Source organism: Rhea pennata, chromosome 1, assembly GCF_028389875.1.
Source record: "Rhea pennata isolate bPtePen1 chromosome 1, bPtePen1.pri, whole genome shotgun sequence".
NCBI lineage: Eukaryota > Metazoa > Chordata > Aves > Rheiformes > Rheidae > Rhea > Rhea pennata.
In genome coordinates this window covers 56,692,619-56,717,946 of record NC_084663.1, presented here as the reverse complement: position 1 = coordinate 56,717,946, position 25,328 = coordinate 56,692,619, and the positions used below count along the sequence as shown (strand labels likewise).

At 48.2% G+C, this 25,328-nt stretch overlaps 3 protein-coding genes across 3 annotated transcripts; 1 reads left to right on the top strand and 2 right to left on the bottom strand.

Annotated features, from left to right (window-relative positions):
• Window positions 1-5,466, bottom strand: C1H22orf23 (chromosome 1 C22orf23 homolog). The gene is made up of 8 exons (XM_062590247.1): window positions 5,418-5,466; window positions 5,198-5,329; window positions 4,368-4,460; window positions 3,823-3,885; window positions 3,097-3,285; window positions 2,491-2,625; window positions 1,206-1,306; window positions 1-886 (listed from the first exon to the last, which is right to left on the bottom strand). Exons 1-8 carry the CDS (start codon window positions 5,464-5,466, stop codon window positions 782-784), a joined length of 867 nt encoding a protein of 288 aa, XP_062446231.1. The 3' UTR covers window positions 1-781.
• Window positions 5,434-9,560, top strand: POLR2F (RNA polymerase II, I and III subunit F). Its single transcript, XM_062569152.1, has 5 exons — window positions 5,434-5,484; window positions 5,610-5,679; window positions 5,921-6,051; window positions 7,644-7,715; window positions 9,370-9,560. Exons 1-5 carry the CDS (start codon window positions 5,465-5,467, stop codon window positions 9,458-9,460), a joined length of 384 nt encoding a protein of 127 aa, XP_062425136.1. The 5' UTR covers window positions 5,434-5,464; the 3' UTR covers window positions 9,461-9,560.
• Window positions 9,561-12,733: 3,173 nt separating this feature from the next.
• Window positions 12,734-24,877, bottom strand: SOX10 (SRY-box transcription factor 10). Its single transcript, XM_062588203.1, has 4 exons — window positions 24,751-24,877; window positions 23,133-23,591; window positions 15,642-15,907; window positions 12,734-15,253 (listed from the first exon to the last, which is right to left on the bottom strand). Exons 2-4 carry the CDS (start codon window positions 23,540-23,542, stop codon window positions 14,538-14,540), a joined length of 1,392 nt encoding a protein of 463 aa, XP_062444187.1. The 5' UTR covers window positions 23,543-23,591; window positions 24,751-24,877; the 3' UTR covers window positions 12,734-14,537.
• Window positions 24,878-25,328: the final 451 nt, after the last annotated feature.

The window sequence follows — 25,328 nt, the reverse complement described above, 5'->3', positions numbered from 1 at the left end:
TTTTTTTTTATTCCTTTCTGCACTCATGCTGAGAGGGCATGCCACCTATCCTTGGAGAGTGGTTGACAGAGTATTACTAAAAAGCAGATAAATCCAAAAAAAGAAAAAACACAGCAAGCCTGCACACAGCAAGAGCAGAAAGCCCTGATCTGAAGTTCCCTCTCTTCTCAGCACAGCTGTTTCCCGGAGCACCTGCCTATTTTAACTGCTGCTGAGTAGTTTGCTGATGCATGCAATCACTCTGAAATACAGTGATACTAGAAGCTTGTGTTTGTGTGAGACCATGTAGTGCATCTTCTTCCCCACCACCTGGAAACACAGCCATTCTCAGGGCTGTGCAGACAGAAGTAGGTCATAGATGTAGACTGCAACACTTGCGTTAGCATCTTACTGTCACTAGAAACCTCCAGGCTTTGGGTTGAATGGGAAAAAAGTGTGACTTTCTCGCTGTGAATTGCTGTGCTTTTGCAGCATTGCATAGCCAAAAGAAGGGTCTGCTTTGTCATATTTTAAAGGCTACTCCTATATGTTTTCATCTCCTTAATATTGTTGAGCAAGAATGCCCCTTGCAGAAGGGATCTGGTGCATGGGCAGGATTTTACAACAGTTTTCTTCTGCTACTGGCTGTGATAAATTGTTCCTGCTTCTGGCTTTAGGCAGCAGATGGTACTGTCCACTCTTCAAGGGGATCCTTGAGAAACTGATAGGCACAGACCAGCTCTTGAAACTCTGATGGTAAGGGAAGAAGAGTTGGGACCAAGTTGCTCTGGTTTTTCTGGGCCTAGTCATAGGAATCAGATTTGTTCCCAGCTGGAAAGTCTTTTGTTGCAATCTCTCTCATATCCTCACTTCTCTTCTTGTCAATGATCTCCATCTCCCGCAGTTTCTGTAAAGTGCAAAGGGAAAGGGCTGAGTGGTGAGAATGCCAGGAGCTCTTACTTTTTTTGCCAAACCCAAGAACAAAGGTTCTTCTTCCCTAGATTAAGTTACATGCAGACATGAAAAAAAAAAAAAAAAAAAAAAGGTGAAACCTTCTCTTCCCCCAGTCCCTTAAATGCACTCCTGCCCCATGCCATGAAAGAGAACACTCAGCTCTCTGCCCTTCTCCCCTCCTCTACCACTTGGTTATCTGAGGGCTAAGATTTCATACACCAGGGATTCCCTCAATATGCTGTACTGCCACCATCCCCAGGGCTGTCACGTACCTGCGAGATTTCAGTGAGGACAATCCCTCGATACTTTTTGCCCTGTCCTAAAGCTTCCATCTCTGCCAGGAACTCCTTCCTCTCCTGAACTTCATTCACCACTAAGTCCAAGGAGAAGAGAAAATACTGTGCAAATAGGATTCAGCCAGAAGGCAAGTGAACACCTTTCTGTTTAGCTCTGAACCGCAACTTACTAGCTTCACTGGAATGGAGGTCCCACCAGGGGAAGGGTGGTATCTGCTCTAACAATTATCTTGCCCATGTCACTAAAATATCTCAGTAGTCCTTTACATAACAGGAATGCTTCCCCCATGCCCCCAGCCCTTTTCTCCACTTTGCCAGAACAGTAATTTTCTAATTTTCTTCATACAGACTACACTGTTGCTTGTGGGTATTTTATCTAGTCTGTGGATAGAGACAATCTGCTTAAATCTGTTAAGGTTCATTAGTTCAAGTGCCACACCAAGTAATCACAACCATATTTGGTTGCGGGACCAGCTCATGCACAGAAGCACTTCTGCTGCTTTTTTGCTGCACCAACCTGCAGCCAGTTCCTGACACAGCACAGCTCATGAGTACTTTAGACGTGTCAAGGACAACAGTGAGTTTGAGACAAGTGTTAGAGCAGCCAAAACATACGTGAAGCCAACCACGGATTTTCCTGTATCAGGGACCAAACCACCCCTTGAAAACTCATTATTTGGGTGTTATCATTCTTTGTGCTGCTCTGGTTAAAGAAGATCTGGCTGGGGTACACACATGCGTTGAAGTTTCAGGTACACAAAATTATAAGATAGGGTTTTGCCGTTGCAGAAGATTCTGCAGGCCAAAGTACATCACTACCTATAGTTCTTCTCTACATTTTATATTTGCTAGTGTAACTACACTGAGTTGGGAGTGAAGGAAAACAGAGCCTAAACCAACTCAGGCTGGCAAAAATCCTAGTCTATATGGAGCTACACTGGCTAGAAAAAGGATCCACAGTACCTGGGCTTTCTGCTGAGGTTACCCCTGCAAATCACTAAGGTGTTCCAGTGCCAACAGTAAATTTTGTATGGGCAATCTGGAGAGCCTGAATCTGCCAGCAAACCTTTGCAATATAAATTCTGCTAGGAAAGCTGGATCAGCATCACAGCAAAAAGTCTTTTCTCTTGGAAACTGGGCTTTGTGCCTCCTTCCACAATTGGTTTCAGATTACCGGCTACACAGTTTGCTACCTCAGCTCTTAGAGGTTGCTGAGTTCCCAGGCTTCCCCATGTGCCTCACTCTAGCATCCTTTACGTACATTCTTCAAACCGGTCAACCTCAGGTGTCTTCTCCTCCTTTGTTTGAACGAGCGTCTGCTTCACTTTGTGCTCCATCACATCTTTCCCTGTTGCCAAAATATTTTGGAGCCTTTGCTTCTCCCTTTCCAAATCTCCTGTGAATGCCAAAGAAAAGAAGATCATTAGCAGCCTGTCTCCTCAGGAAGGAGCCTGGCCACATGGCTTCTCAACTGATGGCAGAGGAAGAAGCATTATGTTAATGATAGCCCATCTATGGAAACTGAATTGCACAGCACTACATAGATGTACTTGTGGTAAAGTGTTAACCAAACTGACATCAAAGGCTGATTCACATTTATAAACTAAAAAAATATATAGTACTCCTTTCTTAGGCAAGGATTACGTGAGTTCCTGTCACCTACCATTCTCCTAGCCAGAAAGCAGAAGTCAATGAGCGTTTACAGTAGATACCTCAGAGCTCTCTTTTTATGCATCTTTGAAGACAGAAAGTGTGAGGATGAACAGCAATTAAGAAATACCCCAAAGGCAGCTGAGACTGCAAACAGCACATGGATGTAAGGGACTGGGCAGCAGGATTTATTTATTAGTGATATTTGCTGACTTACGCCTTGCCTGTGGCTTGAATTTCTCTCGGGTATAGGCATCTCCTGCCTGGCAGATCTTGGCAGGTCGAAGATGCGGTTTAGCTGGAAGCCTGCCTGGCAGACAAAGCTTTGAGGGAGAGAAAGCAGACTCTGCAGGCTGTGGGTCTTTGCTGGATGTGGGGTTGCACTGGAGGGGCAGGGTATCTCCTCCTGGAGATCAAAGAGAAAATATGACTAAGTTAAACACAGAGGAGCCTATGGTTTGATGGCCCTGGATCAGCAAAGGCCTGTCTAGTGATCCACTGGAAAACAGTGAGCAAAGATCCCAGGAACCATAGATGTCTTACCTAGTTATTGGTTCATACTGACATGAGAAAGACAGGTTCAAGTCCCACCATTACGTTTTGTTCTCTGGAGAGACCCTTGGGGACACCTCACCCAGTACAATGTCAACTGCTATTTTAAAGGCAAAAGTAAGGTAGTGAGAGGAAGAAGCAGGCAGAGGTTGGACAGTTTTCTGTATGAGAACAGTTTCCACTACAATGTATGAAAACAGAGATCAGGAGAGTTAGGTGAGACCTAATGCTGACAGGAACATGACATCCTCCCAAGTACTGCCCATTCATTTATATCTTGCCCATTCAACTAGTCTGTTGACTAGTTGAGAGAGAGACAGTGCTCTCTGTTTCATGGTAAGCAACACAAACTCAGCAGCACAGGGTGGACAGCAAGATGGATACTACTCACGTTTCACACAATCCATCAGGTGCCGCCTCTGGAAACTCATAAGCTTGGACTCATCCATCATTGCTGAAAGAAATGATGCATCTGTGATGACCAGAGCGTGAGAGGGCTCCACTATCCACCTTTAGCAATGAGGATAGGTGGAATGGCTTGGTAAATCAGCCATGGGGAAAATCTCTGCTTACAAATCAAAATCCAAAATTGGGGGGGGGGGGAGAATCAAATTATTTTGCAATTTCAGTAACATCACGCCAGGACATTCAAATATAGGTATGTTCAGTGACATACCTAGCATCTGCTCTGTGTGGTTCTCTCTCAGCTCTCCCTCCAGGGGAAGAATTAGGTGGAGTGTTTTATTTCAGGAAAGATTTTCCTTTTTAAACTGACCACACAGTTGCTATATAGAAGCACTAATAACCAGATGCAAATGCTACAGAGATGTGAGTGGCACATGGAGTCAGGACAGAAGCTGGAGAGACGGGAAGCACAGCAGGAGGTGGAAGGTGCTGGTGCTTACTCCAGTCCTTCACTATCAGGCCCCTCGGTACCTTTCAGTAGCTCCCGAGTTTCCCGGCTGTACTGAGCTGTCCCAGGAGGGTGCCAGAAGTGAGCTCCCTCCGCTGGCACTGACCTTCTTCCCTCTCGGGATGACATTGTGAAGCCCTGAGAACAGCACGAGACAAAGCCACCAAATGTCCCCAACGGCTCGTGGTCCCACCCAACCCCAACGGCATCAACTTGCCGCCCACCCCAGCCATTGGGGGTCTCGTTGCACAGCCTCTGCTGTCCAAATACCCACCCTCACCTTTGGCACCTGCAACCCACTGCGCTCTGCACCCTGAGGGACCCTGGCAACGTCCCAAGGGCCACGGCAACAAGTGATGTCACAGGCGCTGCCCTTCCAGGGGCTGCAGCGACAAGTGACGTCACAGGCGCTGCCTTTCTAGGATCTGTTGTGACAAGTGACGTCACAGGCGCTGCCCTTCCAGGGGCTGCAGCACAAGTGACGTCACAGGCGCTGCCCTTCCAGGGGCTGCAGCGACAAGCGACGTCACAGGCGCTGCCTTTCTAGGATCTGTTGTGACAAGTGACGTCACAGGCGCTGCCCTTCCAGGGGCTGCAGCGACAAGTGACGTCACAGGCGCTGCCCTTCCAGGATCTGTGGTGACAAGTGACGTCACAGGCGCTGCCCTTCCAGGGGCTGCAGCGACAAGCGACGTCACAGGCGCTGCCTTTCTAGGATCTGTGGTGACAAGTGATGTCACAGGCGCTGCCCTTCCAGGGGCTGCGGCAACAAGCGACGCCACAAGGACTCTATTTCCAGGGACTGCGGCGACATGTAACACCACGGGTGCTGCCCCCGAGGCCCCTTGCTCACCTTCCCTCCGAGGCGGGCCCCACCTGACATCACAGCGCGTCGCTCTGACGCCATAGGGGAAGAAGCCCGCGGAGCCAATTAAAATAAAAGAAATCCCGTCTCCATGGCGACGCGCGGGCGGGGCGGCCCCGGCTTGGGAGGTGACGCGCCGGGGAGGGTGGGCAGAGCGGCGTCTCGTCGCCACGGCAACGGGGCCGCCGGGTAACTTCCTCAACGTCACTGCAGGCCGCCGGAAGTGATTGCCACTTCCTGGAAGGAGGCGGCAGCATGTCCGACAACGAGGATAAGTGAGAGCGGGGCCGGCGGCACCGGGCCTGGGGAGCGGGGCGGGGCAGGGGGCCCCCGTCGGGGGGAGGCCGGGGCCGGGTGGGGGCTGCCCGCGGCGCTATGCGACTTCTGTGTCCGCCCGCAGCTTTGACGGCGATGACTTCGACGATGTGGAGGAGGACGAGGGGCTGGAGGACCTGGAAAACGCTGAGGAGGTGGGTGCAGGCGCGGCGGCAGCGCTCCGGGGCTGCTGCCTGCCGCCGGCCACGCAGCCTGGAGCCGCTGGGCCTCGACAGGCTTCCTCGGGCTTCTTCGCAGCCGTTCTGGCAGCACTCTGTTAAAAACCCTTGGTTAACCTACCTGTTAGGCCATAAAGGCATCACAGGTTTTTCCTAGCACCTGGCTGCATTGCTCTTCGGTTGTAGTAACGCTGCTGTGTTGGTCTGTTTTTCCCAGGAAGGGCAGGAGAATGTAGAAATCCTCCCATCTGGAGAGCGCCAGCAAGCAAACCAGAAGCGGATTACTACCCCCTACATGACCAAGTACGAGCGAGCCAGAGTCCTGGGCACTCGTGCCCTCCAGATAGCGTAAGTAAGCTCTGCATCCCAGGTGTCGCCATGGCAGGGCTGTGGGCTCCTACGGTCTCCTGTCCCTGTTTAAGTTGCTTTCTTCCTTCCTTGAAATATGCTGGAGCTGTAGAAGTTCCTTACATGATATTTGAGCTTGTGGACGCCATCACTGTCATCAGCACTAAAAAGCAAAGCTGTTGAGCACTTAGAGATAGAAATTTCACATTTGACTCTCTGAATAAGGTTATGGTACTTGTGCTTGGAAAAGGAGGCATTCAACGGTTGTAATACACCTTCTTATGTGAGAGATAAAAGAAAGGGCTTGTGACAGGCTGATTCTGATTTCTGCCTTTTGTAAGATGAGCAAGCCTGGGCCTGAAAACTTAGAACCTGTTTGCAAAAAGCCAAAATTTGAGGGAGGAATGTTCCAGAATGTCTTTAGTTGATACCATAGGGCTATAGGGATTAAAAGTAACAATCTCAATATCCTTTCAGAATGCAGTTGTATTGCAGCAAGCTCTGTGCTTCTAAAGTATTTGGGTGAGCGGGGCCCCATTTATAATATGTAATGGTATTTAAATCCTATTTTAAGTGCTGTTAAGTCTGGCTGCTCTCAACATTTTCCATGTACTATTCCAGGTCTGTTCGAATAGTGCAGGACAGAAGACTTCCCCATAAGTGAGGTTATTAGGCTGTGGTAAAGTTTGTCTGAAAATACATCTCATTTTTTTTTCCTGATTTTATCAGCCAGCAGAATAATACTTCTTCGTATTATTTAGAAGCTCGTAGGCAGTGATCAAATCTTTCCTTAGTCTTCACTTTGCCTTTCACTCTGTAAAGCTATTTTTTGCACAGTTCTTCAACTGGTGGAAGGCCAGAAAAATGGGAGACATGAGATGGGTCTGTGCCAGGCCTCTAATCCATATGCTGTGGTGCCTGGTTCTGCTTTACTGCATATTCTGCCTTCAACACTGAATCTAGGCCAGCAGCAGCCCCCAGTGGCCTTATCCACACATAACGTGAGCTTCCTTTCCTGCTGTTCCTTAATAGGAGGGATAAGTCAGCCATGCTGGCTCTGCTTTTAAACTACCTGTAAAACACTTTATTTAGTTCCTGGAGACAGTGCATCATAAAACTAGCCCTTTACTTTCCTGCAGGTAAAGCCTCGAAAATATGATTAGATCAGGAAGTAAGAGATGTGGTGGAATTGTAGATGGCCCACTTCATAGTGTTTCTACTCTGTATTGGATTAATTTTAGAATTGCCCTTTCCTTCCTCACATTTACCTACAGTCCAGGGGGACTCCAGGAGGATGTGGATTTGCCTAACTGTAAATGGCAGTTGAGGGACAGGCCAAAAAGAACATTTAAGTAAGTGCTCAGTCCATAGCCACTTGCATCTAGTGAAACTGGTCCTGCCACAACAAGGTCAGAGTGGGGGAAATTTCCTTACAAAGTGGATAAAAGTGCAAACTGGATTTTCCAAGGTGGTGTTCCACCCTTCTACATTGCTAAACTTTGTGTGAAAGACCTAGGCACATGCTTAGTTATCCCTCTTCCATCTCTGCATGTTCTTTATTTGACTGTTGCTGTTTCCACTCTTCCACTCAGGATGTGTGCCCCTGTGATGGTAGAATTGGAAGGAGAGACAGACCCCTTGCTGATTGCCATGAAAGAACTCAAGTAAGTATCAAATTTTGGCAGTGAATGTACCCATCAAGCAGTCCTCTTCATCCTAGCATTTAGCAGCTTATCCTGTGCAGGTTGTGCACTCATTCTGTAACAGTGAGCATTACAGTCACTGTACTGATTATTAGCAGTACTCTGACATCTTTTACTTGGGAGTCCAAGTGGTTTTATTCTTATGAGAACCCAAGTCTCCATCTTCTCTGGAATCACTTTAATTTCCTGACAGGAAATGATGCAAAGCAGCAGTCTGAACAAACCTGTGTTCAGATGAAATGCTGGCAAAAATAAAGGTCAGGTTTGTGATGTGGAGACCCTCTTAAGAATGTTCTTTTCCTGCACCTTTCCATGCTGGGCTTATTGTGATTGCGAAAGATACATCCCTGCTTCTTGTCTCCATGTTATAGAGGGAATTTTATCTGGTTAGCAAGAACTGTCATGTAGAGATAAAATAAACACAGTCATAGCCTTTCTGCCTGTAGCAGAGGCAGCATCTGGATGAGTATTTACAGGTCTGCCTTTCCACAGCAAAGCTCCCTGCTGGTTCACAGTTCACCAATATGGTCAGTGACCTGCTAGATCATGTGCAGGTATTTTTCAAGCAGAGTAGCTGGACTCCTTTACTGTTTGTCCCTATTCTTGAACTGAATAGTCCCTCTGTTCCCACAATTTCTCAGTGCATTGCAGTTGCTCTTGCAGACTTTACATCCTTATTACAGCTCCTTTATCATTGCTAAAACCTCCTTAGGTCCTTTTTTCTGTCAGGTCTCCAAGCTCAGTCTGAGCTGGTTCTGGTCACTCTGAGTGTGAGCTCTGGAAAGCAGTCAGAGCATGGCGGGAAATGCAGGGACATCCTCTTCAGTGCCCAAATTCAATCATAATACTTGAAATAAGGGAGAAGCAATTGCTGAATCCTTGTGAGCATTAAAGATGCTATATTACTTTTCAAGACTGATATGGTTGTAAACCTGATGCCCTGATTAGATTCCAAACTGCCTAATTACGTTCTGCTGACTTAAATCTGCCCCCAGTAAGTTAAACTGTATTCAGCATTTTCTTACTTTTTAATTGGAAGTGCCATTAGCAGATGCTGTGTTCCACCTACATTGTAACTTGTTTTGGTGACTGAAAAATACCTATTTTATATATTCTTCTTAAAATGTAATTGATACTTTGGATACCTAGAGTGTAAAACCAACTGTATTTTTTTTTTAAGGATAGTCTCAAAAATCTGCCACTTCTGTAGTGGCTTGTGAGGAAAAAGTCTTCACTGGGTTTTTCCATCAAACAAATAGTGGATTTACACTTTGAGTCCCCTCCCTCCCCCAATATGTTTGTAAGATGTTTGGTGTTGGCTCGTAGCGGGTTCAGATCACAGGACTTGATTTCTGCATTAGCGGAGGAGTGCTGACCTTCTGCAGGTCTTTGATTATTTTGAGCCTTAAGGGTGCTTAGTGTTTTGCACCGACAAGAGAGGATTGTTGGGGTTTCTCCTGCTATATAATACAAAATATTGGTGCTACACAGATCTTCCAGTTACACCTGATGAGCTTTCTGAAGCCTCTAAGGCACTACCTTAGTTCCTTTTGCTTGCTGAAATAGTACAGTGAAGGCTTTGGCATTTCCATTCACCTCTCTGTCCTCTCTTCAGAGCACGCAAGATCCCCATAATCATCCGCCGATATCTGCCAGATGGGAGCTATGAAGACTGGGGCGTGGATGAGTTAATTATCACAGACTGATCAGCCTGGAAAGCCATTGCTTTTGGTTCTTCTTTCCACAGCAGATGTTTCTATTTTTGTTTATATTTGTGTAAATAAATTGTAAACTTCCCTATTTTAAGCTGAACGTGTTATTTCCCCTTCTTTCTCATCTCAGTCCTACCCAAGAGAAGTTTCTTACTTCTCTCTACCAGCTTGTTTACTACTTTTTTCCTTCTATGTGGGCTATATCAATAAGCTTAGAAAGCAAAGTGCCATGCCTTTCTTGCAATTTTTCATTTGAGCCCATACCTTTCAGCTAGACTAAAGATTGTAGTAACTGCTTCCTCTTCTACTGCTGCCCCTCCCCACTTGTAGGACCAATAGCCAATTAAAACACTGTTGTGCAAAAAATGATCTTGCAGGTACTTTGGCTTCAGAGAGCTTCCAGCTCTCCACCCTGTCCTTTCTTAAAGCGTGCAGGGGCTGGCGTGCTTAGACACCTCCATTGCTTCCCTCTAGACAGTTGGGCTTTTGTGCCCTGAGCAGGTTGCTGTGGAAACCCCCAATTTCCTCTCTGGCCAGAGCTGGCTATGGAGCTTCTCAGGAGTATCGTAGAGCAGCTCTCATCAAGTCACCTATTGTTTCCCTGCTCCTGCTGCTTATCAGTGGTGGGGATCCCCTTTCAGTGGCAGTGCCCCAGCCGGAAACACAGTCGCCAGTTGCAGTCCCGTCAGCTCAGTAGCCGTAGGTTCAGTTGCTGCACTTGCTCCACGTGTAGCCATTCTCTGATACGCAGTTGCACCAATGGTCCTTGATGTGACAGTGCTCTCGAACCCTCTCAGTTGCACATACTCCAGCGGATCTTATAATGGCACAACAGTAGTTAAACTCTGGAGTTCCTTTCTTCAATCTGCTGCATTATAAAATTACAATGATTTGTTCCCTCAAAGCACCTATGCTCTCAATTCCTGATGTGCAGAGGGGATAAATTGTAGTCTGCTTTACTACAATTGTAGTAAAGTTGGGTGTATGTGTTAAAATCTACAGGAGCCTCTAGCTGGCCACTACCTGGTTTTCATTTCTTAATTTTTTATGCACTTCAAGATTCAGGAGGAAGACCTGAGCTTTTGGGCAAAACACATTGACTGTGTCTCTAGAAGCAATTATCTTTAAAAGTGCCCTTATGATTTGTATTTTCTTCTTCTAAAGAAGAAGAAAATGGAAAGCAGGCCTATGGTTCCTGCTGCTGCCTCTTTATGTTGGTCCAGGAAGAATCTTTCCAACTAGGTCGTGTTAAAGCTTGCGCTTACATAATATGCGTTCTCTATGCTGTATATGTATTTGGTGCCTACTGATGAGCATCCCCATCCCAAAGAGAGTTTATGTCCACGTGCCTGTGAACTCAGCTGATGTAACCAGCTGGGTAAACCATTCTTAGTGTTCCCTGTAAGAGCGCTGGTTCATCTCTGTTTTTATGTGCAGGATATGAAGTGCACAGGAGGGACTGATTTTGGAAGCAAGGTGGCAAGAGCTGAATGGGTCTCTGGACAAAATGAGAGGTCAAAGGGGATGTGGAGCTGCTTGCAGGTAGGGGAAGGGAGTTGGCTCTGAGGAACACGAGTGCTTCCTGGTCCAGGCTGTCCTTACCAAGAAAAGGTTAATTTGCAGCACTGTGGCTTTCAGCCTTCTCCCCCCCACCCTCTGTGGAATCCTTTAATCACGTTGGTGCGGTGAAATTTCAGCCTTGAAATGGTGCCTTTGTGCAATCGTTTTGGCGTCCGCCATGGAGTGCGGGGGTCGTTTTCTTGTCCTTTTTTTTTTTTTTTTTTAAATGGCTTCTTTGTTTCCTACCCGCCTCCCCTCCCCAGCCTTGCATCTGTATCAGATACGATTAAAAGGATAGGGAAGGATGCCGTTGGGCCAGCTCCTATTAGACTGCAGGAGGAGTGGTTAACCCCTCTATAACCAGTGGTCTCAGTCCTGCCTTAGTTGTGAGGAGACTCCTAGGTAAAATGAGGCAACCCCTTCTGCTAGAGAATGGTTGAGGCAGAATCCATTCCCTTCCTTTATTTGCTTTTTGAAGAGCTAGAGTGGGATGATTGTGTCAGGTTATGAATTTTCTTTTCCAGTCTTCTGTTCATCCACACCATGTCCCTTCTCTTTCCCACCTCTGTGGTCAGCTTTCTTACTCCTAATGCCACCATGTCTTCCCTACTCCACCACAGGTGCTCCTAACTTGCTCAGCAGAGCAATAGTCCTCTGGACTCTTCCCACAGCCTGTAGTTTGGGCTAAGATTTTGTCTCCTGTCTGATGAATGGCCACAGTTCCCTTTTGCATTGAATTGTTCAGCTTGTCATCACCATCATTACAGCTCAGTAAGCCGTTAAGCTGCTGATGCTCTTGGCCCTATATAGGACTTCATCCAAACAGTGCTGTGAGCTTTAAAAAGCTTTGAACATACTCTACAGTTCCTAGACGTACACTTGCTCTACTCACCCATAAAGCATCTAATGAACACAAACTCACTGGATAAATCATATATCTCTGCTTTGAAACCTTTGGAATCTTTTTAGTTGTTTTGGAGTCTCTGTATTAACTGGGATCCCAACTTATTCCCATTGGCCTTGAGAAATGTTGTTCTCGAGTAGAGCAAAATACGTTACACATTTTTTTTCCAAACATCCTCAGACAGTTTCCCAGAACGTGACTACAAACAGGATGTCTTCTTCAGCAAGATGACAGATATTGATATGCACTCTTTGTATATCTTAAATTCACTGTGTTTGTGTGTGTGTGTACTTAAATTCAGGCTTTGGAAGACCAGGAGTTTTTGATTTTCCACCGAGAAGTTCATGGTTGCTTCCAAAAGGCTTCCAAAATGTATGGATGTATGTGGGGAAGGGTTTTTTAAAGGTATATGATCTACCACCTGGAGATGAGGAACTGAGGAAGTAAAACCCAAGCTCCTATTCTGGAGAGTGTTAGTAATCACACTAAGGAATTCTTGGGTGAAGCACGTGCAAAATAGTTCTCTTAATTGTATAGGTTGAATTTTGGCTGAAGAACAGAGATCAGTGTTGCTACATTTCTCACTGAAGAAATGATTGGAGGTGGGGTGCGAATGGAGGATATTTCATCTCTGGGAAGGAGTCTGGTAAGTCAGCCAGAATTTTGCCTGTGTCCTCTTGGTGATGGGCAGAGGAAAACTGTGTGCAGGGTCTTTGTGGTGGTATAGAGATATATCTTATCCTTATTTGGGGGGGAAAGAAAAAAGAGAATTTCAAGAAAGAGGTCAAAAAACCCCAGACACATGAAAATGAAACTTTAAAGTTTATTATTCCATATGTTTAATGCAGAGTTAATGGTGCTAGGACAGCATAGAGACGGGAGAAAGGGAGGTGGGGGAGGAAGGTGCTACTTGCATAAATAAGGGGACCAGGCTGGAACGGGCTACATGCGTACAGGGAGCAAACATTCTACGTGATCTTTCCAGATGCCACAGGGAGAAGACATCCATAGCTAAGGGAGGCAGGAGGGCATCTGACAGTCATATCAGCAGAGGGAAACAATGGCACAAATCACAGTCCATGTTTGGTTAAGATATTTTATCTTTCTAGACTGGAATATCCATTGGAAGGTCCCACAATGTGTCTCTGCAGTCAATTGCTGGGAGTGATCTTTTCCTGCAGCAATATTTGTGCCAAATAGCTCCCTGGCACGACAAACCACCCCAGTCCTGGAGAAGACAAGGGACAAGTAAGCAGACTGTCCTCATGTGTTGGCTGAAAAAGGGGTTGATCTGACCGTGGCAGCTGGATGCTTTCACTTTGAAACCCGAAGGGGAAAAGGAGTTCTTTTGCACCTTTGCTTATGGTCTTTACTGTCATCCAAGAGTGGGTGTGTATTCCTACCTTGCTTAAAGCCACAAGAATATCTTTCCATCCTCAATGAAGGTAGGAGGGAGGTTTTGACAAACTAGAATACACGATGAACAAATGAGCAGAGATGCACACCCCATTAGTCTGAATTTGAAGTTCAAAATGAGTATAGGAATAATTTCTGGATGTTGGCAGGTGAGATTTATGCCTGTAGTTTTGGATGCAATAATAGCTTCCCTGCTCCCACCACATTTCACACAGGCATAGTCAGACATTGGAAGAGCAAGGACAAAGTTTGGCAGGAGGTTGTTTAGGACACTGAAGAGATTAGAAAGGATTGGGATGCCAGAAATGCCAGACACAAAACGATGAGCGATTCAGAATAATTTTAAGAAAGGAGGATTCACCCACAGCACCTTTCTGAGCCAAAACTCCCTCCCCACCTCTCCCGCACCTCCATACGTGAATACACAAATAGGCATACTATGATAGGAATAAAGCTAAAACCAGCAATGTGGTTCCTGAGTCCAGTGCATTGTTCAGTCAAGCCTTAAAATCTCCATGCAGGAAAGAGCGTGGGGTGAAACAGGGATAGGGTGGAGAGGAGAGGCAGGGAGAAAAGCTAGGATGCAGCTGTGGAAATCAGCAGGGAAGTAAGCAAAAGTTGGTCTTCCAATGGGGATCAAGATTCATGCATGTGTGAATCATAAGCAGGACTGCTGCACAACACTGATCTCAAGGAAGCTGGCTGTGCCATCCTGCCTACTAATCCTCCCATAGCATGTTCACCAAGGTGCCTGAGCAACCACCCTTCACCCACAGAAGGTGACAAAGAGTTGGTCATTTTGGCCTATTGGAAACTCTTGCTAACTCACTGGAGCAGCCTGGGGAGGGGAAGAAAATGAGTCTCTCTTATCTTACAGTCCACGGTACACACAAGGAATCCCACCACAGACCAGTCACTCCATGTCTAGAATCCTCCTCATCTAGAAGGCCAATAAAGTGTTGCAAGCCAGTCAGATGGCCTGCCTGAAATTGGTAAAGGGCAAAAGGATGAAAAAACCTTCCTGTAGGCGGGTGAGCCAGCGATAGCCAGGGTCAAGAAAGGCACTTCCGGATACTCAGTGGGTTCTGGTGGCTGGCTGACACTGAATGACCTTGGAGTTCGGAGGCTCTTCTGCCTGTGCTGATTCTTCGGAGCCTTTCTGTTGCTGTTTTGGTCATTGTTCCCCATTCCCTATGGTCTGGAGAGAGTCGTATACACAGGCTGTTCCCAATGTGTGGGGCTATGGGACTGTGGCACGGAGGGTGCAGGGTCAGAGATGGCAGTGTAAAGGGGACGTTGGGAAGGTCCCATATAGGAGAAGGCAGAATAGAGGCCAGAGGCTTGGCTGGAATGGCTGTAGTAGGGTCCTGAGGGTTGGTGGTCAGGGTAGTCAAACTGGGGCCTGGAGATGGAGGGGAAGGCTGAACCGTAATGAGGCAGACTCAGGGATGTGTAAGCTATCTGGGAGGTGGAGGGCTGGTCAGTGTAATGACCTCCAGGGGCAGACCCTTCTGTTTTCACCTGCGCTTTGGAGTCCACCACCGATGATGTGGCAGTGGACAAGGAGACTCCATGTTGCTTGGATATCCAGGCAGAGTGTCCACTGGCTGCAGCCAGGGCACTTCCTAAGCCGTAGCCAGCAGCCGCCGCTGCTGCGTAGCCCCCAACATGGCCTGGATGGCCAGCGTGTCCATTGGGTGGCAGGTATTGGTCAAATTCATTGACATCGAAGGTCTCCATGTTGGACATCACTTCATGGCTGATCTCCCCGATGTCCACATTACCAAAGTCAATGTGTGGCTTTCCCCCTTCCCCCAGAGAACGCCCTTCTCGTTTGGAGTCAGCTTTGCCTGCCTGCAGCTCAGTCTTAGGGGTAGTAGGAGGTGTGGGGGGCCCGTGGCTCTGACCTGCAATGTGAAAAACATTTTGAGGAGGAAAGAGAGAGAAAAGGTGAGTTACTGCTTTATATCTGAGTAGTTACATATGCTGCTCCATGCCTCCCAATACACCAGCAACAGTCCAGCTAGAGACTTCAGTGGAGGGAGAGAGAAATAGCTAAAACCAAACTGGCACCTTTTTTATATTGCATTCTGGGGGAAGAGGGAGGGTAGAATGATTCCCTAGGTAACTGAAGGAATGTGAAACTCAGGCATGCCCCAAACTGGTGACTCCAACAAAAAGTTTGTTGAGTTATGATCAAGGTGTGAGCCACATCACTAAGGTGATGACTTGACTTTTTTGAGCCTTTGAGTTGGCCATAACCTGTCCGTACATCTATAGAGACCTGGGACTCACCTGAGGAGTGTTCTGGGTGCCCATCAGACATGGGCGACCCTTCCCCAGGATGTCTGTGATCCAAGTGGGCGCTCTTGTAGTGGGCCTGGATAGCAGCAGCTCCGCCAGCTTCCCCATCTACTTGGCCTTCACCCTCGCCCTGTGTGGCCTTGCCATTTTTCCGCCGGCGTGGCTGGTATTTGTAATCGGGATGGTCTTTTTTGTGCTGCATCCTCAGCCGTTCTGCCTCTTCAATGAAGGGCCGCTTGTCACTTTCGTTCAACAGCCTGCAGAGGCCAAGGTGGGAAGGAAGAGAGGAGTGGAAGCAGAGGGGCAGGTATGTCAAAAGAAGAACCTATACACAGCATCACGGGACACGGCATGTAAATGCAGGCATCAGGCTGTTGCCCCATTTAGGAGGTTTCCAAGAACAATAGAGAATGCTTGAAAATGGATACAGTAATGTTTTCCTCATCACTGTTAATTATTAAGTCTTGACACTGACCAGTACCAGGATTGGGTCCTTCTTCCCTAGCTGCATTATGATTCTTACCTCAGTAAGGTCAATGCTCTTGTACATGTAGTTTCATCCCCTAAGGCAAGCACAGCCTTTCGTAGTGGTGTGAAATAAGGCTAGGCAAGCTGCTTTCAAAGACTATGGGCAAATTAAGGGAAGATGGGATCCCTCAAATTAAAGAAGTATGGTACACCCTTGCTACCCAGCGTGCTGTCTCCTCTGTGCCACTCTTTCCCAGATTATGCATTTATTATAGTTTAACCTTGCACACTTTCAGAGGCTCTGCTCTGAGTTTGAGGGTCTACTGAGCACAAATAGCAGCGTTTTGTGTTGGCTCTGCAGGGCCCATGGTGCTGCATGGAGCTTGCTGGCATTTTAAGCATCTTGCAATATCCTAGAGTGGAATTAAAGCAGATTTAGATGGGGAAAAATGGAGAGTTTATTTTGCTACTCCTGGGGCTCCTGCTCACCCTAGATGTGGGTAATGTGAAAGGTTGAAACAAATGACCAGCCCCACTTGAACATAGCCTACTAGTTGTAAAAAAAATTAGTTGCTACATTGCTAGGCCTTGTAGAAATAGATGAACTTTGATCTTTGGATGAAAGGCACTAAAGAAATGTAAACTTCTCTGTATTTTTGCTAGATTATGGGCTGCTCTAGTTAAGATAGGCTCTCCAAGGAAATTATTAAATATGCGTGCAGAACTGCTCAAAATGTTTGAAGAAGAGCTCAGACCTCATTGCTCAGGCCTTTAACAGCTCCTCAGTTGGAAGCACTTTGGTTTCATTTTATGACTTTTTTCAAATATTCTCGTGACTCAAGGTCATCCTGGTTTTAACCAGAAGTCAGTGCCCTGATAAAGGGACCAGTCTTTTCCTGTGATTTGTAACTCAAACAGTGGTTAGAAATGACAGAGCACCCAAATAGCAAAATATTTTCCATTAATGAGTTATCTGTCCTTTTTTTCCCTCCACAAAAGAAATGCCTGGGGATGGGGAAAAACAATCACAACTAGGCTATGTCAGCACCTTGGTACTCCTAAAGCTCTTAGCACTAATTTGACCAATTAGGCTAAACTGCAGGCAATGTGGAAGATAGGTCAAGAATGAAAAAACAGAAGAGGGACAGGAGGTATGGCTCAAGGAAGACGTAGCTAAAAGTGCTGAGACGAATCAAAGGGATGACTAGGAAGCAACTGATGGGTTTCTAAGCACCCACTTTTTCATTCCTCCTTTCTCATCCTCCCAGCTAGCAGCCAGAAGGTGTGTGACAAGATCTGGAGCCCATTAAGGTGCTGACCCAGGGTCACTCCAGGCAGCCAAGGAAGGTCATGGCCACAGACTGCATTCCAGCACTGCCTTAATCCCAGAGATTAGAGCAATTGAGCCACCATGAATCCAACATCAGCTTTCCTGTCTCCTTCTGCCACCATACACCAAGCTCACACATCTCAGAGGACTCTAATCCCTCACTCTGCACTGCTCCAAACAGCTCCAATGGGTCTGAGACGACACCCATTGAACTCTTAGAGTCTTGTAATCCCTGGAGCCATCACAGGCTAGGGGGCAACCTTGCCTCAGTACCACCTTCATCTTTGCAGAACAACTGATCTCCACAGGGGATGACGAAAGGTTTCTCTTGAGGAGAAACCAGAGAATAGAGGCAAACGCTGCAGCCTTGCAACGCAGGACACTTCTCTACAAAGCAGCCAGGCCTGGGATTGTCTGCACTCCTAACTCAGGTGGTGCCAGAGCTAACAAGATGCTGCCTTTGAAACCTCTTAGTTTCTTGGAGCAAAAGGCCCATACACTGCACAGCCAGCTTTGATCTGCGGGAGGCACTAGGCAGAGAGCACAGAGCAGAGCACCCAGTGTGGCTGGCAGAGGAGACCAAAGCTCAGCCTTCCAGGGCTGTCCCATGCATGACCTGAACCAGAGTCACTTGAGGCTATCCAAGAGTCAAATCCTGTGCCCTCTGATCTCTGCCTGGTGTCCTCACCTCCTCTCCCCTCAACAGCAGCTCATTAGCAGTGCCCCCAGCAGGAGCTGAAAGTCCACTCCCCCTGTCTTTATCTTCTCCTTTCCACCAAGTCTCCCTGTTCCCTCCTCCCTTCCACTGGGATCAGAGCTCAAATCGGCTTTAGCAAAGTGAAACTGGTGCGAGCAGGCAAAGGCCAGGAGATTTGGGGGATTTAGATTTCACTTGTTTCCTGCCCTCCCCCTCCTGCCCCCTACGCTCCCCAGTCGATAATGCGAAGGAATCTCGCACAAGCAGAGGAGTTATAGCTCACAGAGCAAAGCTCTGACAGGGCTTAACCAAGTCCTCTCCACCCTGCCCAGCACCGAACACTCAACCCTCAGCTGAGGGGAAAGGGGGGAACCTGCAGGCACCCAGCTTTGGGAAGAGAAAGAGGGGCTAAAACTTTTCTACCCGCCTCTTTCAGCCTCTCTTACGTCCCAGCATTGTACCAGGAGGCCACCGCTTTGTGTGCTATGGTAGGGGTATGGTGGCCCAAGGCCTGGCTCTTCCCCGGACCTCAGCTGCCGATGAGTCAGTGTGGCGGTACAGGGGTTGGTCATCTCCCAGCATGGCTGATGCAAGGCGAGGGCTGGGAAGAAAAACAGCCGGGCGGGCTCTCCCGCACGTCCACAGCCCCTGATTTTGCGGCATGACCCTATTCCCTGGGCACTTTGCCTAGGTGAGGTGGGGTGCGGGAAATTACAGCATGTGCTGCCACCCAGATACAAAGATCCCTTCATCGGCTCTCCTCACCCCTCCCCACACTGTCCTCAGCTCCTCACTGCCCCCTTCTTCCCATGTCCCCTTTGTTTTCGGCCCTGGAGATGGTGCTGGCTGGCATTTTGGCTTCGAGTCATGCCGACATTTTCAACAGCCGACCTCCATTTGAGAGCTGCTCTCTGTCCCACCCTAGGGAAGGAAAGCTGCCAAGGCGAGCTTTAGTGACCATCAAGCACAGAAACCTTCCCATCTTCTTCCTCTTCTCCCCTTTCCCTCACCGTCCACCCCTGTTTTAGTCTGTTCGGCTCCTTGAACGCTCGCCTCACACACAAAATGGGTACAAATTGGGGCAGGCAGCCAGGACCATAAGCCCCCTTGTCACTGCTGGCTCTAGCATTTGGGAGCAGACAGGCACCACATCCATCAGGACATGTCTCATGCCCCTTCTCACCCAGTGCTTGGGCCCATGGACACGGCAGTGGCGGCATGGCGCTGAAGGGGCTGCCAGCTGTCTCGACCATGCATCTGGCAAACCCTCCACCTACCCTCATGTGCCACAGCGATGCTTGCTGCCATGACTATGTGCTCCTTGGTTTGCTGGGGTTTGGAGATGGTCCCCTCACCTTTGACACCCCCCCACCCCAATTCCTGGCAGCTCCTTTCTCTCAAGCCTCCTCTAAGTCAAATTTGAGTCTGGCATGGGAGGGCGTGTGAAGTGGGGAGAGGATGAGGAGAGAGGTTTGAAGCCAAATCCTCCTCCTCTCCTAGCTCCCTCCCCCCCCCGCAACCAACCCAGGGGACGTTTGTCTACACAACACTGATGCAATGAGGCAGCGGTGTCTGCCGCAGTGGCTCTCTCCGGCTCCCTATTTGCCTCCCTCTGTCTCCTGCAGAATGGCACCTTTCATACATGGCAGCTCCCCAGTGCTTTCTGCGGTGCGGGGCCGGAGCCTGCAAGCCCCGTGAGCAAACACGGCTTCAGGCCTGCACACAGCAGTCACCCACTCCCAGCTGCCTGTGGCGCTTGAGTCCAGTTTGCGCAGCAGCACTGGGTTATTCCTCAGTCTACTAGATGCCTTTACAAGAAGATTTTTCAGTCCCCTTTCCAGCCTCTGCCATCCCCACACAGCACCAGCTGCTAGATATACACTTGGTTTAAGGGTTGTTTCCAGGCAGCGTCTGTGATCACCAGCTCTAGTTCCTGATTCTCTGCCTAACATACTGCTAATGCACCTTTACGCAGCCTACATGGAAATATAATCTAGAGAGCCCAAATTTTCCGAAGCAACTAGCTATTTGGACTATGAGGTTTATGTGGCCACCTTAGAAAGGTGTGGATGTGTGAGCAGCCAGGGCCCTTTGCAGAAACTCTGGTTAAACATCTGAGACTAAGCCATCTAGAGCTCGACCTGGCTGCTCTCAGTTTGTGCCAACACATAGGAGCTGTATCCTGGGGACAGCATAGGCAGAACAGCATGTGGACGAGGGACAGTAGGAAACCAAAGAAGGAAGACCCAGAAGCAACTTGGCTGCAAGGCTGTGCTAGGCTGACTCAGGACTACAATCCTGGTAGCTTCTAGGCTACCTCCCCTGGACTTCTGTGGGTTCAGTTTTTCCCCCTCACATTTACAGAGAGACACACACACACATCTAGTCCTACCCAACTCCAACCCCTGCACTCTAAATACGGCTTATTCTGCCAAGCTGTCCCATACAGACCGACACAGCACTGAAAGCCGCAATCCACGCTAACAACGGTGAGTCAGAAAGGAGACATGTTCAAGAAAAGCAGCTCGGTTAACAACTCAGCAGCATGCAATAGTCACAACCCCAGATCTGATCCTGCAAGCTTCTCCGCGTGACACACTTTCTGGCCACACGATGCCCTAAGAAATGCCATTAGGGTCTTTGCAGGACCTCTACTGTCTACTGACAGCAGCATTCCTCTGCTATGAACTACTGCTCTCAGTCTCATTAGGCTGGAGATGGATTCGCATTGCCATGGAAGCCGTGCCATGAGAATAGGGAGCTAGTCGGTTACTCTAATGTCGCCATGGGCAGAGTGTTGTGTCTCTGTGTGCCATTACTGTAATAGCTATAGAGAATTTTACTGCTCTGCTGTATTTTTACAGGAAATACAATGTTTGAAGCACAGCCAGTGCTATAAAATAGTATTTTGCAACAAAGGAGCAATATCTTAAAATAACACTTTGGGAACAGAAGGATGTGATTTCTCCCCTCCAACACACACCCTTCTGCCACAGATTCAGACATGAAGATGAGGGAAATAGGAACCAGAGGGAGCCAGGAAGTGGAGGAGCAAGGGGCAAAAAAGAAAGGAGATGACAGTTTTAATAAAGACACAAATGAGAGAGGATGGTGAGGTGACACTGGGAGATGATGGGTCTATCAAATGGGGGCAACTACAGAGAAGGACAGGGCAAAGCAGCTGCCTACCAAGATGGAGGCAAAAGGCTGGTCAGTGGGATGAGAACTAACAATCATCATTTTGCCTGTGATCTGGGGCCTGATGGCAGAGCCTGAGGCTGGAATAAGTGCTGTGATAGAGAAAAGGGAAGGCAGCAGGGAACAAAACAGGAAGGCAGGAAAGGCCATTAGCAGATAGGACTGTGATCATTCCCTGCCCTCAATTTTTCAAAAAAAAAAAAAAAATCCCTTACTTGAGTTACACTAAACCCTGACGGCTTGGGGTAAATGGGCTTACACAGTAGAGGGAGAAACTAATGACCAAGGACTTGCTTCTCCCTTCTGGGCAAGGAGATTTGAAATCAGGAGGAGATTTGAGCATTGGCTCCTGAACAGAGTGCATTTTGCTTTTACTTGGAAGCAATGTCCTGGGTTGAGGGCTCCCTCCCAAGAAACACTCTTGGGGCTAGAGAGGGAACGAGAGGCCTGTTCACCTGAGGTTGATGGCCCTGATTTGTGATGGTTGGTGCAAAGCAAAGGGGGTGAGTGTGCTAAGTAACTCTGGCCTTGTAACAGAAAGTGTTTATAATTGGTTGTTGGGTTATTTGTGGAGACTGTCAGATGGGAAAGAAGTGGAGCAGCTGCCCCACATGCATCACTCTTGTGTGATGGCACTCTGCACACGCACATGTCCATGCACACCTGCAGACCACTGCAATCTCTCTGGGCATCCCATCAGTCCCTCCAGCACTGACTCCTCCAAAAGAGGAGTGGGTTGGAGAAAGAGGGTATGGAAAGGACACAAAGAGCTGCACAAAGCTAAAAGCAAAACAACAGGTGCTAAAAAAAATGGTGGGACCAGAAGGAAGATTGCATACATACACTAGCAAGAAGGAAAAGGCGTCTCTCCAGAGGCAAAGGGAGATCGGGACCAGTTTAAACCAATGTGTTGGAAGAGAGCCTGCTAAGGTTGGGACTATTGCAGGTTTGTTGAGTGCTATAGGCCTCCAGACACCTGGCACTGTTGGCGACATTGCTCCGCCATAAAGGACTGTCTGTGTCCGGGATATATACCCAGAGAGAGACTGCTTTCTCTCTTTCCTGCCTTCCTTTCTTCTCTTCCTTTCTAGCAGGTTTAAGCACCTCTTTCTAGCAGGGTCTCCTCTTGCCCAAATGTCCCCACTTGCTGCCCCTGCATGGCTTGCCAAAATTGGGATCACCAGCCAGTCAGGTCTGCAGCCGGCCAGCAGGAAGGTCATGTGCATGCCTCCAACCACCGCTCCCTTCCCCGACCTTTCTCCTGTTCAATAACTTCATTTCCCACTTGCTCTATGGCACTGTGCAGAAGATAATCCCTGTTAGTGCTGGGACCCCTGTTCAAACAGGCTTAAGGCAACTGCAAGTGACTTAAGTTTGGTGGGGCTCAGCCCAGCTCCCGTGACTGAGCAACTTCACTCAACAAAGAAGGTGATCTAAGAAAATCAGATCTCCCCTGACAGCCAGACATTTATTTCCAGGCAAGGACCAGGACTAAAGTATATTGATTCAGGAAGGAAAGACACCAGGCAAAGTTAGAGGGGAAAAAAGCAGAAAAGTAAGGGCTGCTGTGTGGGATGGAGGTGAGCTCTACTGAAGAAACTTTCACTATATCCAACAAACATTCCCCAATCACCAAATGTGCCTCTTGCAAGGGGTCTTGCTGCAGAGAAGAAAATCTTTTCAAGGGATACCCCCTTAATCCCATTAAATCTCCTTCCTTCCACATGACCACACAGTCCTCTCCACAACACCTCAGCCTCGCACTCCCCGTCTCCCTGCCTGCTCTTACCTCCAGAGCTTCCCCAAGGTCTTACTGAGCTCCGCATTGTGGAGGTGTGGGTACTGGTCAGCCAATTTCCTGCGGGCAGCTTGTGCCCATACCATGAAGGCGTTCATGGGCCGCTTGACATGAGGTTTGCTCTTGTTACTTCCATTAACCCGAACGGGCATAGGTACTAGGGTCCAGTCATAGCCGCTCAGCACCTGGCTGACTGCCTCCCGAATGCACACAGGGAATTTGTCGTCATCTGCCTCCGAGTCTTGCTGTTCCTTCTTGACCTTGCCCATCTCTCCGTTTCCAGAGCCAGCAAGGTGAGGAGAGTTGTCTGATGTCATGGAGGGTCCTGGTGAGAGACAGTGGTGGTCTTCAGAGCCCACCGGACTCATCTCCACCTCTGAAAGGTCTTGGTCGTCAGCCATTATCACTCTCGAGCCCTCTCTCTCTTCCTTCTCAGTATCTTTCTTCTCACTGGGCAAGGAAGGGAGGAAGACAAAAACAAAGGAAAGAAAGGAAAGAGGGAAAAAAAGAGAAATGGAAGAGCAAAAACCAAATCTAAAAGGGACTCCAAACTCTCCAAAGAGCTGACCATGAGACAGGAGCCACTTGATAAAAGTGCAAGCAAAGCAATTGCCATTCACACCACAAAACCCGTGATCAATGGGGGTGGGGATGAGTTGGGGCCACTGATTAATTGGAAGCTCCCTATCTCTGCAATAGTCCGGATCTGACATGTATAGAGGAGCTTGCAGCAGCTGGCCGGGTATACTGAGGACAGAAAGAATAAGAGGGTTTGGGGATCTGAAAGGAGAGAGACATGGATGGGAAGCAGGATGGGGGGAGCAGCTGCAAAACTTGTGTTCTTTTTAAGACTTGCCTTGAAATGCTAGCACCGTGCACAAGGAAGTCATGGGAGAGGGAACGCCAGCAGCCATATTGATAAACCAGAACAAACCTATCTCCAGCTACAAGGGAAGCTGAGCAGGAGGCACTGGGAGGCAGGGAAGCCAGCGAGTGCCGTAAATTGGCATACAACAACCCTGAGCCCAGCTGGAGGAAAGTACCCTTGCACAGACACCCATTCCTCACCCACCTTCATTGCAGCTCATGAACCAAACACTTAAAATACATCCAGATTACATCCCTTCAACATGTACATATGTGTATGCGTGTGCATACATACATATATATATATATATACATACGTATACACACGCATACATACACACCAAGTTTTACTTCCTTTGAGAAAAGCCAAAGGTTTAAGTTGCCTGCCCCATATACTCATTCCTCTCTCACTCTGTTTGCAATCACCTCTAAAAATCCCTGCCACGATGTAGCAGTTCCCCTCTTCAGAAAAGACGCGCTCTGAGAATAAAGGCCTCTCTATCCCACCATCCAGAAATAAAAAATAAGAAGAAGAAAGAAAAAAAAGTCATAGAAAAGCATGCCTCTGGTTTTGCTGAAAAAAAAAGCCGTCGTGGGGCAAGGGCTGTTACCCCTCCACTCACAGAGGAAGACAAGGACCCTTGCTGGAGAAACTGAAAAAGTAACAGAAAGTAGGAGAAAAAAGAGTGAGTGAGTGAATGTGTGTGCGTGCATGCCAGTGAGCTCAGGTAGGAAAACTTACGTTGCTGGCTGGTGTGCCTGGCAAATCCTGCGAGGGCTGTAATTTGTATCCCAATAGCCCCTCTGTTCTCTCCTCCGAGCCCTGGCGGCTTACAGGAGCGCTGCGTGGGGAGGCTCTCAGGCAAGTGCCATTCCTAGAGGGAGGCTTGGTTTTTACTAATACCCTGGCTGGATGTCTCTAGCAGGCTTTGCTGCTTAGCACCAGGGGAGGGAAGGGCGGAAGGTGGAGCTAAGCACTCCTCAGAGCTAGAATACTGTCAGTTGGTGCCGGCGGGGAGGGGACACGGGCAGCCCCCTACCCCACCTCGGGTGCATGCACGTTCCTCACTTTCCCCAGCACCAGCTTCTTCATAAAAACTGCAGCCAACTTACTGTGCTGCTCTCGGCATCGTGGCTGCAGTTGTGATCACACTAGAGGGTTAAACTCAGGGGTTTGGGGGCTGCTGGGTGCAGGAAGGCAGCCCATCCAGAGTGAGTCAGGGAGATGGTCAATGTGCTCCTTCCTTCAGCCAGAATGGTTGCTCATACGGGGCCTGGTGCTCTGGACGCTCCCAGTGAGTTGTTGGTCCAAGTCATAGA